General features: G+C 40.2%; 1 protein-coding gene across 1 annotated transcript in view; it reads right to left on the reverse strand.

Moving 5' to 3' along the window:
* The window catches only part of ANK3 (ankyrin 3), a 213,935-nt gene that overhangs the window by 26,534 nt on the left and 171,262 nt on the right, over window positions 1–16,139 (reverse strand). Inside the window, exons 33-37 of the mRNA XM_075505280.1 lie at window positions 15,847–15,972; window positions 14,979–15,101; window positions 14,466–14,492; window positions 12,643–12,724; window positions 579–8,273 (exon numbers count right to left, since the gene is read on the reverse strand). Coding sequence (XP_075361395.1) covers window positions 579–8,273; window positions 12,643–12,724; window positions 14,466–14,492; window positions 14,979–15,101; window positions 15,847–15,972 — 8,053 coding nt within the window. The remainder of the gene's footprint in view (window positions 1–578; window positions 8,274–12,642; window positions 12,725–14,465; window positions 14,493–14,978; window positions 15,102–15,846; window positions 15,973–16,139) is intronic.

A 16,139-nucleotide genomic window follows, 5' to 3' on the forward strand; every position in this document is an offset into this window, starting at 1 on the left:
TAGTTTATTATAAATAATAGCTTTAATTTGACTAAGTTGCTGGTGCTTATACTGTTTACTAGAATGGTTGTGTGTCCTAATAACCTACAAAGCAAATTTTTTTCACAGCTTTTATATTTTCACCTGTGTAAAGCCAAATGTCAAACTACATGATGTCGTGTAATGAAACCAAACATGCTGACAATCTAGCTGTTAGACTGTACACAAGTTGTTCGATTACTGGTGGAAACCACCAAGACCAGATTATAATCTATTTTCTCTACTTTGACAGAATAAATTTGCTGTCACAAAAGAAATCTTTCAATTTCTGAGTTACATCAATTTTTTAGTTACATGAATGTCTTCGGCATGCTTCACTAGCTTTCTACAGTACAGGATTTGTTTAAAGGAAGAAAGAAGAGTATAAGACAGCACATACAGATGACAATGACAGAATGAAAACTACAGTTAAGTCACTCCACAGGCAATCACAACAGTTCATGCACTAGGATCAACAAGTTGAAAGTTTTACAAACTAGGCTTGATCTCCACGAGGTGAGCCATGAGAGCTCCAGAAACCTGACTGCCTTCATTCTCACCAGTCCTCTTACTCCTCCTCCTCTCACTGTCGGCCTTTTCAATCTTTGATTTTATAGATGCTGCCTCTGTTCTCATGTCTCTAGCAGACTTCGATGTAATGGAAGGCTGGTAAACTTGAGTAGCTTCTGATAAGGATGTGTTCCTTGATGTACTGTCTTCTTCATCATCAGAGACCTCTGACTGCATCTTTTTCTCTTCATCAGATAGACGATCCACAAGCTTTAATGTCTCACCACTAATTCCCTTAAAATATTCAATAGAATGTTTACATACCTCCCTAAGCTGATTTTTCCTTACTTTAACTGTTGTCATGGTGACGGAGGTAGATCTTACCTTTACTGGTAATTTAGAAGGAGGCTGTTTTGGTTTTTCTTTCTCTACCTGCTCTTGTTTTGGCAGGGCTGGAGTTCTTCTAGCTAGATTACTCCTATGTGTGTTTTTTACAGGAATCCTAGACCTTGCTTCTAGACAGGGAGAAGCATTATTTTGTTTTGCTTTGTCAGGCTTACTAGCCCCTCTCACTTTACTCCCTGTATTGCTCTGGAGATTATTTTGTGAAAAGACTTCTTTTACTGAGCTGGCCTTTACAGGAAGCTTTGATTTTCCTCTAGCCCCTACCAAGTCTGTTGACTTTTGCTGCTCTCCATGTGGCTTTTGCTTATCTCTTACTCTGTGTCCTTGTGTTGTCCCTGTACCTTTTCCTGAAGTGCTTTTCGCTTGATTAGCTTTCTGGAGGGAACATTTCGGTTCCAAATGTTCTTTTAGCACTACATTACAGGTAATATCATCTGTAGGGACAGCAGATGAATCCAAATTGTTGTTGTTATTAAAATTATCTTTTGGAAAATCAGTGTTTTCTGTTTGCCTACAGCTTGTCTGGCTAGAAGCTGAACTCGCAATCACTGCTACAGTTTCATTTTCTAATCCCTGACCACTTGACATCACAGCTTCTATCTTATCTGTCACTTCGCCAGGGCCATCTTTCTTCAGAGTCATGGTGGAAGCAGAAATTCCCATTTTAATTGGTGTGCGCAATTTGGGATCAACTTTAGAAGCGTTTACCGCTGCCGATGCTTTTTCCAGTGAGTTACTACCAAGTGTTTGCTCCATGCAATCTCCACTGGCCTGGATGATGGGCTTATGTTCAACTGCTGTTGTTTCTACTGGTCTCTCTAGGTTTGTTTCTACAGTGTTGTCCCCTGCCTGTGGCTGTGTGATGGCAGTGACTGTACTTTTATCCCCTTCCCCCTTGTCCCCTGACTTCCCTTCAGAAGTATGCTCACCAATCTGAAAAAATTGGAGTCTTTCTTCAACAAAATCCCTCTTGCTCATGTCAATTGCACCACTGCGAGTCATCTCAAACATCTTCCCTTCATGAAATGGGAAGGGGTTGGGCTCGCTAGTTGGCGTACTTTCATCTGTTGGAGTTCTGGCTGGAGTTGTATCGGGTGTTGTTGCTTGAGATCTGTCTTCCACTGCCAGACCAAACGGCTTAGCCTCATCATCCCTTGATTTAGTCTCAAACACTTCATCGTCACCTCGGTTATTGGACCATGGATCAAAATCTAGACTCTTGGTGGCCACCGTTTTGAAAGGTGTTGCAAATTCTTCATCTACTTTGTAACTGAAATACGTATCAGGAAATACAGTCCTGTCAGGGTGTCTGCCTTCCAAAGTGAAAAACTGTGCCCCTGACTTCTGTTCACTCTTATCTCCGGCTTTTTCAGAAGCTGGACCCTTCGAAGGTGCCTTGTCTTCTTCAGGGCCTACCTTGCCTTCCTCCTCAATGACTTCCAGCTTACTCTGGCTAAAGCAGCGATCAGTCTGCTTTAGAATGCCTTCTGTAGTCCATATGTCCTTTTTGGTTTCAACTGCCGGACCTGCAAGTTTAGAATCACTCTCAGTTAAACCATCATCTTCATCTTGCAAATCATAACCGTCAAGAGAGTCAATCTCTGTCGCATCGGTATCATGGGAAAATTCTGCAGTGGTTGCTATGGAACACTCTGTGACAGACTGGTCATTGTTATTCCCATTTTGCACTACATCGTTCTGGGGTGAATCAAGCCCAATGTCAAACTCATTAGGTTTCCCAGAAGTGGGATGTCCTAACTCTTTCTGTTTCTCAATCTTTTCAGGGGCTCTGGGTTTTGAGGTTTCTTTCTGCTCATCTTCCAGTTCTTTCAGTTTGAACGTATACTTTTTAAGTGGAACAGGTTGATAGAGAGATTCATCATCACTGGAGTCACTGACATCTGCTCCCGGTGGCACAGGAGACGGCGGCTGTACTCTTATGACAGGTTCAGCCAGTTGGCATTTGTCATGTTCATCTTGCAGGTTCACTTCTGTCATCTCCATTTCACTCTCAGTGGAATAATGAGGCTTCTTTTCTGACTCGCCTTGATCTGCATCCAGTGGTGGAGGAGGAGGGAATTCAATGTAGGCAACTCTGTTACTTTTGGGTCTTTTATTAGAGTCCTTATTTATATGATTAGGTAATGCTTTGTCAATCTGTGGTTCCTCAACCTCTGCCTGTTTTACAGATGTTGACTTAGCCTCTGCTTCCTCCTCTGATTCCTCAGATACCTCAGGTATAGGACTGGGCTTGCCTGGGATATAAGCTATTAGTGAGTCGGGTGTTTTAGATGTAAACTCGTAACTCACTTCCTCTGAACTCGGTGTTTCTGGTGTTAAAGGGCTTTTACCAGAGCTGTCTATAAAGGACACTTGTTCTAGTGTGTCATCTTCTGGACTACCTTGTGGAGAAGGAGGTTGTTTTTGCTGTCTAGCTGTGTAAAATGTCCCCCTTGTTTCTTGTACTGTCTTACTCTCCTGACTGACAATTTTTTTAATATTTCCTTGTTGCACCTCCTTCTCATATTGCTTTCCTACTTGAACAAAACTGACATAAACAGGTAAGGTCTTAATTTCTTTTACTCCCTCAGTGCTTACTAGTGGTGCAACTTTATCCAAGTAATCACTGGCACCTGAGTCAACTAACTCACTCAAAGGAAATTCCTTTCCTGGACTACATTCTAAAGAATCTGGTGATTTGCTAGGGGATATCTCCATTTCCTCAACAGGAGGACTTAGACCTATCGAGCTCTGCTGCTTGGTAACTTTTCTGATTTCTGAATGCTTTATTTTTTCATCTTCCACATAATCAATCTGCCTCTCAACTTGCTCCTTAATCACAGCTGACTGAGATACTTTAGCTGAAAGTTCATAGACACCATCAAGCGTGGTTCTCTTCTCCTCAACAATTCTGACTGGAATATGGGACACAGCAATTTCTTCTTTCCTTTTGGATATTTTATCAGCCACTTCACCATTACGTTCCCCCTCCCTGACAACAAATTCTCTGTATAAAACCCTTTTCGAGGGAGATTTTACAGTCAGTTCCTTCACTTCTTCTGAATTAATTCCATTTGCTGCCAGTTTGTGCTCTGTCACAGTGATAAATTCACTTTTTTTGTCAATTTTAGCTTCAGCATGATCAACATGGTTTTCTTTTACTGTATCTGGAACCAGCACATGTGAAAGTTTTTCTTTTTGTGTTTTATGATTAGAAGTTCCAGGACTTTCCCACGTCCTATAGATTTTTTTGTCCCAGTGTCCCTTCGTTGTTGAGTCTGAGCCATATGCCAGGTCTTTTGCCTGCGGTTCTGAAAAGTATTCTGGCACGCCTTTACTCATCTCAGTTCTTTGTTTTTGTGTGTCTGAAGCACGGAAGTCTTCGATAGCTTTCCCTTTACCTGGAACAAAATCTTCCTGTATTTTCACCTCTTTCTGTAAAGCTGTGCTCCCATCAACGACCTCTACTTGCTTTGCGTGTTTCTCTCTGGAATAAAACTGATACACTGGTAACTTACTTTCTTGCAACTTCTTTACTGGAATTTTGGACTGACCATCCAGCTTTTTTTCTTCTTGAGTTATGTCCTTACTCCTTGGACTTATACTTTGTTCAAATTTAAGCCTAATGGAACTGAGCTTTGATTGCTTCAGCTGAAATCCAGTCTGTGAAACCTCAGGTACTCCAGTCTGCTGTGCACTTCCTTTGTGTTCCATAGTCTGGTTAGAGTCCTCTTCAGGTTGCACAAATATCCTTTTTTCAGGACTGCTGGGCAAACTGGACGCTTTTCTTTCATCCACCTTGGGAAAGCATTTCCCATCATGTGCATACTGCTTCACCTTACTCCATTCATCACCAGACGATGGTAATTCAGAGAGCAGAACTTTCTCAGGGCTGCTGCTGGCAGAGCTCTGGCTAGAATGTATTTCTTTGCCATTTTTTTTATGCTGCTTTTTCTCCGGAGACTGTAGCTCATCATTCAACTTCTCTGTTTTATCCCGAAAAAACTGTGATACTTCAGTCAGTTTTTCTTCTGCCTCTTTAACAGTCCTGTCCACCCTGTCTTCATATATCAACTTTTCTCTACCTCTGTCTAATCTGTCCTCAGTAAAGCGCATCCACATCGCATGTTTTGGACTACTAACATCTCCAGTGTAGTGTAACACTGCCACTTTATCATAATGATCATCTTTGGACATTTTACCTACACCATTTTCAGATACATCTTTATAGATTTTGGAGAGAATCTCTTTTTTGGGGACAGTAGCTACTTTTTCTCTGCATCGTTTATCGGACCCCTGTAACTCTGCACTAAGGGGTAGAGCATGGTCAGTAACTGACTCCTCAGTATCAGAATGAGACACATCTAGCTTTTCTGAAAGAAGCATTTTCTCAGCAAACCTGTAAGACTCCCCTCTTAGTTCTGACAACTCATCATCATGGTATTCTATTGAGTGCTGACTCAAAAGCTTCAGTGTTTTGTAAGAGTCATCAGACATGAGTTGAGCAGAACTAGGGCGACTGTCTTCTTCCTGGGACACAGGAGTGTTAACTCTAGAGGATTCCAGATAAGAAGGAAGTGACTCTTCCGCCGTGAGCTCCTCTTCTTCTTGCTGACCTTGTTCGTCTGAACAAGGAAAAGCATCATGTTTTTCCAACTCTTTAAAGTTAATATCTCCCCGAGGTAAGTCTTTCTGATATACATACATTTCTTTTTCTGGATGCTTTTTTGTTTCTCTAATAATGACTTCAGTAGGTTCAGCCTGATTACCTTTTTCAATATGGACCTCTATTATTCGCTCCAGTTTGGGTTTCATTTTGCTGTCCTTCTCTGCATGTTGTGGTGAAGTTTCAGCAGACTTGCTAACATCGGATGTTACTGATGATTTATGTTCAAACAGACCTGCCAGTTCTTTGGAAGGGTCACGCCCAGACTGAAAGGCTTTCATTATGTCATGAACAGACATTGTTTCCTCAATTCTTTCAGACGTGCTTTCAGTGCATGGAGGTTTATGATAAACCATCCTAGTTGTGGTAGTGATATGAGTTTCTTCTTTTACTCGGACACCTTTGCTAAGGACACACTTATGGTCATCATCTTCGCTGCTGCCGGCTTTCATTTGAAAAGCTTTAACCTTCTCTTTAATAGATCCAGCAGGCTTTTGCTCCAGCTCCATAAATGTAGGGGTAGGTTTTGAGGCCGGTAGCTCCTCCGCTTTCTGCTCTGGAATATCTTCAGACGATGGTTCGTAGCTGCGGATAACATGAACTACTTCAGTTCTTGTTTCTGTAATGACGGGAGGGATGGGTACATCATGGAAAAGTGGTTTTGGCCCTGTGCTTTCAGCACTTTGTGGGGCAGAAGGTGTCTTTTCACTCCTGGTTTCAAAGCCACTGTCAGATAAGGGACTTTTATCTTGATCGTGCTGAGAAAAGTCATCTGGAGACTCTAAAATAGTATCTGTTCCAAAAAAGGAATCTGCAATTTTACATAACTCCTTTTCTGATGTTGAAGGCCTCATGGAGGCTGGAGGCATTTTAAGTTTATGTTCCTGCAAAGCAATAGCTGGTTTTAAAATACGTTTTTGTCTCTCTTCACCTTCTTTTTTCCCCTCTTCAAACTTGTACTTTATGTTTGTTAATGAACTGCTACCGATATCATTTGCTAAGTAATCAATAACTTTTGACAAGCTATAATCCTTTTCCGACATGGTTTTAGTTTTAATTTGGACCTTCTCTGGAACAGATATAGGAGGGCTTGTCAAAGCTTGCTGTCTCGCTTCATCAATCTCCTCTGTACTGAACTCTACCCAGTCATCCTCAGACAGGTGTCCTTGATCACTTTTGGATACTTTAGCCGACCCTTTACTTTCTAAACACACATCTTTTTTCAGAATCTCACTAACTTTCACTAAGTCCTCTTTTACTTTCTCAACAATTTTAAAGGGCTCTTCATCATCAATTCTACCCTCTTTTGGTATCTCAGGTTGGAACGGTTTGTCCTCTGCGACATCTGTCTGCAATATTGCAGTCATTCTTATCAGATCCTCTTTCATTTCAGCAACATCTTTCAGTATCTCCTGACTGGAGGATAAAGAAGATGGTGTGGACAATTTGAGAGCAGAAGGTGCTAAAAACAAGGATGATTTTATCGGAGATGAAGTTCGATTAAAGGGAGGCTGCGTGCGTGCCTCTGTAGTCAATGTTTTAATAGGTGACAGTAACGCAGCAGCTGATTTTGTAAGTGAAGACGACTCTGGGAGCTTCTTCAATGCTGGTTCAGACAAAACATTAACTACAGAATATACGGGCACTGTTATTGTTGATGAAGTTACTGATGAGGTAGTTGCAGATATTGACCCAAGGGCTGTGTACAAAGCACCTGCAGGAGGAGTTCTCATCGACTGGAAAGCTGATGGTGCTGACGACACAAATGACCTGAGTGGAGAAAATGACATTGTTGTAGCTGTTGAAAACACTCTCTCAGCCGTGTCAGCAACTGCATTAGCAGCACAACTTGCAGAATGCGCAGCTGCAGCGATCTTGTCTTGAAAAACAGCTGCAGCTTTGGATCCATTTATTAGGCTGGCAGAAGATGGGTATTTCAGAGGTGACACAGATCCATTAAGCAATGGTACATCTGTGTGCCCAGCTACATGTTTTGCTGGCGACGAGAGAGACGAGGCCATCATGACTTTAGAAGATGAAACAGCATCAACTGCCGACTTAGCAGGTGACACCACTGACTTTAGAGGGGACGATAAAAGTGAAGATGCTGATGTGATGACTGATTTAAGTGGCAAACTTGAAGAGTACATGTTAATGTTGGATTTGGGGGATGCTGGAGGCGTCATGGTTATGGATGATCTCTCCAAGAGAGATCCTGCTGTAGTCACTGGAGATGTCCGAGAGGGGAATGTGGTAGTGGATGCCAGCCCTTTTAGACTAGCAGCTTCTGTGACTGCGGGGGCTCTGACAAAAGAGCCTGAAGTAACCTGTATATTGTATGGAGGCTGCGATACCACAGTTTTTATTGGTGAAGAGATTGTCCGAAATGATCTAATCGGAGATGCTACATCACTAACAGATTTAACTGAAGATGTGGTAGAAGCTCCTAATGTGGATTTGATTGGAGAAGCAGAAGAAACAGACCATATTGATTTTAATGGGGAAGCTGTAGGAGTGTTAGAGGAAGAGCTGGATAAGGAAGTGAAGCCTGATTTGGTTTGCCCAGGCACTGTAATTGGAGCTGTTGTCCATGACTGATATGGCCGTGTTGAAAAGAATGGCTTGTATGAGTAAGTAGCAGGTAGGGATCTTGTTGCTCCTGCACTCCGTTCAACTGTTTCTTAAATTGTTAAATTAAAATCAAACATAAAAATCAACAAAAATGATTGAAAAACAGAGAGACCAGAGAAGAAAATTGGTCAGTAAACGTTGTAATATTACAAAAAGCAAGTACAATTGTTTGCATGAGTTCGGATGAAGGAGGCAAAAGAAGATTTAAAAAAGGAAAGAAAAAAAATAGGAATGAGCCATATACTGATGACGGGTCCAAATCAAAAAGCAACATGAAATGAAAGACAGAAAGCACATAGCAACCAAATCTGCAAACAATGAAGAACAGAAAACACAAAGAAGGAATCCATAAGGTAAAAATAAAGCCACATCAAAATTTCTTCTCTTACTTCCTATTGACTTTCTGATGTGCTACTTCTGAAATATTCGTATCAGTTCTATTTTGCCTGTTTAGGTATGTCTCTGCTTTGCACAACTATTAGAATTATCCTTTTAATAATTTCTGTTGTTGTTGTTCTATTCAGATATTGAACCTATACAAAATATAAACTTGTGTAAAATGACATTATATAGCTAAAATCTTTTTTTTAAACCACTCAGAACTATTTCATGCAGAACCCAAAATTCCTTTAAGTGACAGGCAATTGATGTGCAAACTGTGAAGCAACTGGAATCAATTCAAGTCTATATCTCCCATGCACAATTCGGATATGCTTCACACTCACAAAGCCAATAAGAGCAAGAGCTTTTCTGAGTCAATATTTTTAAAAAAAATAATAAAAAGAAAGAAAGAAAAGGAACTTTTGCATTTGTTTCTCATGCGATATTCCTTTTGTTTGGTAAAAACTAAAGTAAAACCGTACATGAAATGATTTTAAGAAGCATATGTCATACATGAAATATGGAAAGTATGGTATATGATAAACGTGAGCAAGCAAAGCAACTGAATCAGGTTTTATTCATGCACAATATATCATGTCAAAACGAGCACAGAGATTAATACATTTTGTATGCCGTATTAAGCACAAATACGTAAACCTTACAAAATCATTTTACAAGAGGCCATTAAAAGAAGAGTACACTTTTTCTACAAGATGTAGTGTCTTGGTACCTTTTGAGGAGATTTCTTGTATCAGCTCAAAGACAGACCTGTTCAACTTTACATTTCTCAAAAGGTAACATTAGAGAAGCAGTCAAAGAACAATAGATTACGCAAAAACTTCCTGGCAAGGACAAACCTGTTAACTGTTATCATCCCCCAGAACACTCAGCTTATTCTTAGGCATTTTGAACAAAATCATCATCAACCACATTTTGCATCACAGGAGGTACTCATGCCAGAAGACAGTATTTCTGGGAATCCCATTACAGCATACATATCCTCTGATACAGCAATAACATTCAGAGAGTTGACATTGAAAGTAACTTAGAGGGCTTTTTTTTCTTTAAAGTTGGAGTTAGAAATGGAGCTAAAATATCCAAACAACTCATTCAACGTACCTTTCCCTGAAGTTACACTAGTAATTTGTCAAACCTGCTTGATCTGTCTTATAGACAAGACAGTAACTTACAGTGAAAGAAGCTTAACAAGGCTAATACCAAACTGTTAAACTTAAAGCACACACAGTCTTATAGAATAGTGAATATTCAGTACACCACAGGTCCACATCCTGCAAGGAGAAATGTGCTGGTCCTATAGAAGCCAATTGAAGCCCAGAAGGCGATGTGGATGGCTGGTGATATTGCAGTATGAAAACTTTTAGGTTGAAGAGAGCTTGAATACTAGGCCTGACTGGCACAGCCTATGTCAAGAAACATCCATTTTTCCTTGCAATTTTATTTTTAAGTGCAAACATGCTTCTTTTTTCCTCCAAAGAAGAAAACATAGTGTACTTCATTAAATGAGCTAGACTTTATTATGAAGATTAATTAGCAGCAGCTGCTAACATTCACCAAAAGTTCATACAGTCCCAAGTCCAAGAAACAAACCCCAAAATCATTCTGAAAAGAACTAACAACAAAATAACTCATTCAGCAGTTTGTGTTTGGAAACGTCTTTACAGGGACCCCACTGCGCTGTGATGAGCCAGTCTATCACAACTGGCTAGCGAGGCAATCAAACCAACAGGCTCCCCTCTTAACTGCTCTTTCTCCTGTTAAATCACGGATTCAGACATGTTTAAGATGCTTTTTCTGTGCTCCTTATTGCAGTTGAGAAGAACAACTGGTACAAAGAAAATTGAGTAATTTACCAGTGTGTGCAGCTATGACATAAGTCAAACAGCAGGGAACTGGGCAATTTTACTATTTTGAAATAGCAAAGAAATCCCCACAGCCATGCAAGACTTCAGAGTGGGATAATATTCTAAAGAGTGGTTTTATATAACAGCCCTTTTTGGCTACTGGACGCTCTTGGCCTTAACAGTTTCCATCACTCTGCATCCAAGATTTTATTAGAAAACAGATGTTAGTTACTACCTTCTATGCACCAAAATACACTTCCTTGCTTGCAGCTGGTAATTGAAAGCACTGAGTGAACCCATACAAGTGGCCCCTGCTCAGCCTTGCTCCTTTTCAGCTGCAAGCAAATCTCCAGGACTGAGCAGGTTTAACCCACTGCAGCACTCCTATTCTGTGGGGACCTCACTGCTGGGAAGAGCCAAGGGGCACTTTGGTCCCTTTCCCTGAGCGGGGGTAAGGACAAGGAGGCAGGGGAGCATCCCATCTGCCTTGCTCTCTTCTGCACCGGCACTGGCAGGGGTGCAGAGGAAAAAAATCTGTATGTGTGCACGTGTGTGTACGAGCTTGTGTGAGTAAAAAGAACAAGCCCTGCTGCTACCAAAACTGTGGGAGCTGTGCCATCAAATTCACCGGAAATAGGTAGAGATTCATCACTCTCATCCAGTCACTGGAGCAAACAGTCTGCGGTGTAAAGCAGCCACAGCAGCAGTCCTGGCTCTGCGTTGGGTAGTGTGTGCTCTCTGGAAGAGCTGCACCTCAAAGATCACATCGTCTCCTCGCACCAGCATGGTGCAGGTGGTAGAGGCAGTTGCTGACTACATGTTACGTGTGCAGAGGAGGCGGTGCTCAGGCTGACGGCCAAACTACTATCCACAATCTTTCCTGGCAAACACAATCATTTTTGCATAGCCTTCTTGGGTAGCTCACAGCCTTAAGTAGTAACTATTGCCAAAAGGGATAGAATAGTTAAAGAATGGTCAAGAACTTCTGCTGTGTTAACCCATCTTTTTTTTGAGTACAGCTCAAGTGGGTTTAGGTTTTTTCCCCTCCAACTTTTTGCAAATGAGACTTAATGGGCCTTTGATGAATAAATAAGACTACTCTTTTTTTTTTTTTTTTTTTCCCCCCAGTGAGGCTTGAAATACTAATTGTAAGCAACATACACAGTCATCAAACTCCTTTCAAGCAACTTCCTTTTCCCTCTCTCTCAGGTCCCATAAAGTCTTTGACGATACCTTAACAGTCCGTCAAGATGTCTCAGCAGATCTGATAGCTTCTTCAGATGTTATATGCTTGAAGTCTTCTTCCAGGCCTGACAAGCGTAATATATTCTGGAGCACATCTGATCCAAAGAAGCCACAGATCTTATAGGATAATTAAACAGCAGCCATCCAGTGGGAACTCCCAATACCCGATGAAGTTTGTCTATAGATTTTATGGAATTATATCAAAGGGTCTGCTGCAGGGTAGCAACTGAGAAGTCATGAGGGAAAAAAAAAGGCAAGAAAAAGCCTGGGAATGGTGAACAATAGCAGTCAACCTCGGCCAAGAGAGGTGAGGGAAGAGAAGCTAAGCCAAATACATTATTGTATTTAACAGGGAAGGAAAGGAATGCCACAGGTCTGGTCAAGGGGAACATAAGTTTAAGAGGAAGCAATGTGTGGTGCCAGGGAATAAAAAGCATCTGCAGGGAACAGAGGAAAAAGGGAAGGGGAGGAGAAAGAAGAGGGAAAATATAAAATATGAGAGAGTCCATTTTGGCTAAGCATCTAAACATTTAAGTGCTTATCTGAATGGCATTCTCCAGCCTTGCTGAACTTTTGCATAACATTCCCTTCTACAGCAGCTTTCTCTAATCTTTCAAAGGGAAAAGGAACAGACTCTTTTTGAAAGCAATTTGCAATCCTCCTACTCTGGAGCTACATGGCATTTTAAAAAATCATTATATTTTTACTTAACTAAAACATGTCATTTGCCAGTCAGGATTCTTCAAGCTCTCACAACACAAGAGTTCACAGACCATCCAAGAGTTTTGTTTTAGAAAGGTGTTTTTTTTTCTTTTTTTCTTTTTTTTCCCAGAGTGACACCAAATACAACGTTTATAGAAAAAATGTCTCTTCTTATGAAAAATCATGTATATATGGTTTAGTATGTTGGTAAGAGCAACTCACTCATTCCAGGCTCAGTCAGATAGCTGTAGCGCTTACGTAAAGCAAGGGAGACAAAGTTCTGGCGCCGGTCAGCTTTCTCCGTCTGCAATAAAACATAATACTGTTTAGTGCCTTTAGTATCGCTGTCCCCCATTTGAACAGAACAATCATCAAACCTCAGCATGATGGGCCACATTTCACTGTACACATCCCCACAAGGGAGAATGGATGTTTCCGTTCAGCTTCAGGAAGGCATGCTGAAGCCAAATTTGGGCAAGCAGGCAGGGAATGGACAAAGCCGGTCTCCATTCCTGCCTGCCATGTAATGAGTGTCAGGCACTGTAGAGCAGGGAGCGTGGCTATTGGAGGTGGCAGAAACCTGCTGTGAATGACTACGCTTCTGGAGCAAGCGGGGAACGGACTGCAACCCTAAGAGATGACCCCATGGGTTCATTCCTGCTCACAATGTCTCTGCTTATGAGGTAGAAGAGCTTAGATAGCAGACATAGCTCATGACCCTGCCTTAAAGTATCTCAATACCATATTATCCCATTATCACTTAATAAACTGCTTCACACTACTAGAAATGGTATGATATTATTCATTCTCTGTAAAATAAACCACCTTTGGCTAGAAACAGGAGATCAACACAAAAGACTACAGATACAGACATAAAACATTCATAAGAGTACAACTTAGACCGATCAAATATTACTCCCCAAATTAATTTGTCCTGAAAGCACATACACCACAATGTACACTGGCTTTAAAGTGAATACATTAAGGACAAAAAAGGCATGGGAGGGGATTTTTTTAATAGGCACAAAACGCAAAGATGCAGATTAGAAAGCAAACCACTATTGTTAACTAATAAATTACATAAGTTGCTGCATTCAGTGGCATAGCTGCTAGTGTGATGTCTTAAATATTAAAAGTCCTTCAGAGATCAGCTCGCTTGATTATGTGGCTAAAAATATGGTTTGTTTAGAAAGAAAACTATTGTTATAGCCATATAATAGCTTACTGGGAACAAATCCTGTGGAGACAAAATTATGTGGTTGCTATTATTATTTTTTAACATGTAAGGAATGTTTTGGTTTGGGTTTTTTAAATTATTTTAATCAGCAGGTGGCTATTGCTATTTATTTGCCACCAGGAAGAGAAGAAAATTTTGCTACTAGGTAAATGGGATACATCTATGTAGTTTCTTTTATAAGGTGATCTCATTTATTACTACCTCTAATGAGTAAACCCCACTCAATTTCCTGACAATCTAATGTTGCAGTTTCCAGCAAACAGTGGATTTTTAAGCTGCAAATATCTGAGGTTTATTTGAAAATAGATTTGTACACAATATTTAGAAATTGCTCTTGGCTATTTTGCTTTTTCAGAAGAATATAGTTTATTTTCAGGAGTGAAATATTATAGGCCACTATTGTGGCCTCAACAATACTTCTTTCCTTCTCAGAAATATAAGTTACCAAAGCATTGGCAGTATTACTCCAAAAGGTAAAATCATATGCACTAAACTCTTCTTGATTTTGCCAAAAATGGACTTGGTCTGAATTTTACAATTCATATCCTTTTTCAGAAGGAAATGAATTAAATTTTAGACTGCTATTATTCAATGCTCGGTTTAATTTCATTATATACAATCATGTTTTTTCCACATTTGTGTACTTCTACTGTTTTGCAACGGACTATCAGATGTTGAGGATATGGTTATTCTGTAGCTATCATTTCAATGCCATAGTTAAAAATAGTTGTTTGGTTTTTTCTATAACATATTACTTTTCTTCACTAAATCTGAAGGAAATAAAAACAGAAGACAGTGTTTATATTACCTCATCATCTTGATCTGACTCTGTTTCCTTTTGGTCCCAAGATGCATTGCAGAGACAAGGAATATTATAATGGACAGCAGGGAAAAGAATATCAGGATATGAAAAGGACCAAATTGGGAGCACAAAATGCAAGCTGATTTATAAGGCAAAGCAAATCCAAAATGTCAACACAAAATTAAAAAAAAAAATCTCACATCCAATGCAAATCAACACGTGACATTACTGAAAGCATAAACCTATGACTTGCAGGCTGAAGCATGAGCTGTAAACAGAATCATAAAAATTATAGGAACTTGACACCACAGTAACAAGAGACTTTAAAAGCGTTCTACATACAGGAAACCAATAAAACAAATTTAAAAAGCTTTTATCATATTCCAAAGCATTCTCATTACTGGCATCATTTCACAGGGTTTCTTTATCACTGGGGGGGGGAGGGGGGACAAAAACTAAAGGAGCAAAAATAAAACCAAACCAACACTAAGGAAAATGTTTACTTTTCCTAACAAATACCTTTTTGTGTGCTGGCAGAGTGATATTCAAGTTGCAAACAGCTGTTTGTGGCAGTCCTTTCGTAGTCTTTGGTTCTTTCAAAAACGATAGTCGACCACAAGGTTCCTGACTGGTGTCTCTTACCTAGAAAAGAAATTTTAGCACAACGTAGTCATATGTGGTAATTCAGATACCTAAAGGAGGTTTCTGGAGAGTTTCTTTTCACAAGAAGCTATCAAATGGGTAAAGACCAATGTTACTGAGCTGGAGCTCAGCCTGAGGTGCTGAAGGAAAAAAGGTGTTACCACGAAAAAGTTAGATCAGCCTGGAGCTCTCTGATGGTAAATCCATGCAAGACAAGATGTTGAGTGAGTCCAACCAGACAGTTTCATACTGGAATATTACTGAGAGATATTTTCTGCTCACCTTCATTTTTTTTCTGCCATGTTTTGCACTTGTGCTCACCAAAATGCTTAAAAACTTCTTTTGCATGGCAGCTACGATAAGGCTAAGGAAAGTGAGTGTCCATTCATGGTAATTTAGAGATGAACAGTCTGCGCACACTTTTTGGAGGCTATTCTGCTGTACGGTATGTTATTGAATGCATCTCCTTTGCTTAGTCCCTGGGAAATAGTGATCTACTGGTAATATTCTGGAGGTCTAACTTGAGATATGGTTTTAATAAAAGGCTGCAAATCCATATCACGGGTATTCTGGTCCCAGCTCTGCTAGCAGCTCTTTTGTGGCTTCATGCAAAGCACCCTCTCCATGTTACGTATTAAACAATGACACTTAAATCCTCAGGGCAAGTTAGTCCTATCGGGCTGAAAAACTGTTATCACTTGGGGGGGGAATATCAGCAGAATCATTTGGCTTGTTTTGCTTTTACCTTGATAGAGAATGGCAGTCTATTTTCTTTGAAAGCATAAAAATTAAAAACAAGCTGCTGTCCTCCTTTAGTCAAAGGGGCCAGATTTCCATAGCAATCAACGTAAATAGGTTTTCCTTCCAGAACCTATCAAAGCAATAAATAAAAGTCAGTAAAACCTCTTTTCATAGTAGATCCATGCACATAAGTATATCATGATTTCCCCCATCACAGTTCCTGAGTTTAGCACAAGTCCCCAGTCAGATTAAATTCAACGACAAATTAGAAAATCACTGTGCATTATGGCAAGGTAT

Source organism: Mycteria americana, chromosome 6, assembly GCF_035582795.1.
Source record: "Mycteria americana isolate JAX WOST 10 ecotype Jacksonville Zoo and Gardens chromosome 6, USCA_MyAme_1.0, whole genome shotgun sequence".
NCBI lineage: Eukaryota > Metazoa > Chordata > Aves > Ciconiiformes > Ciconiidae > Mycteria > Mycteria americana.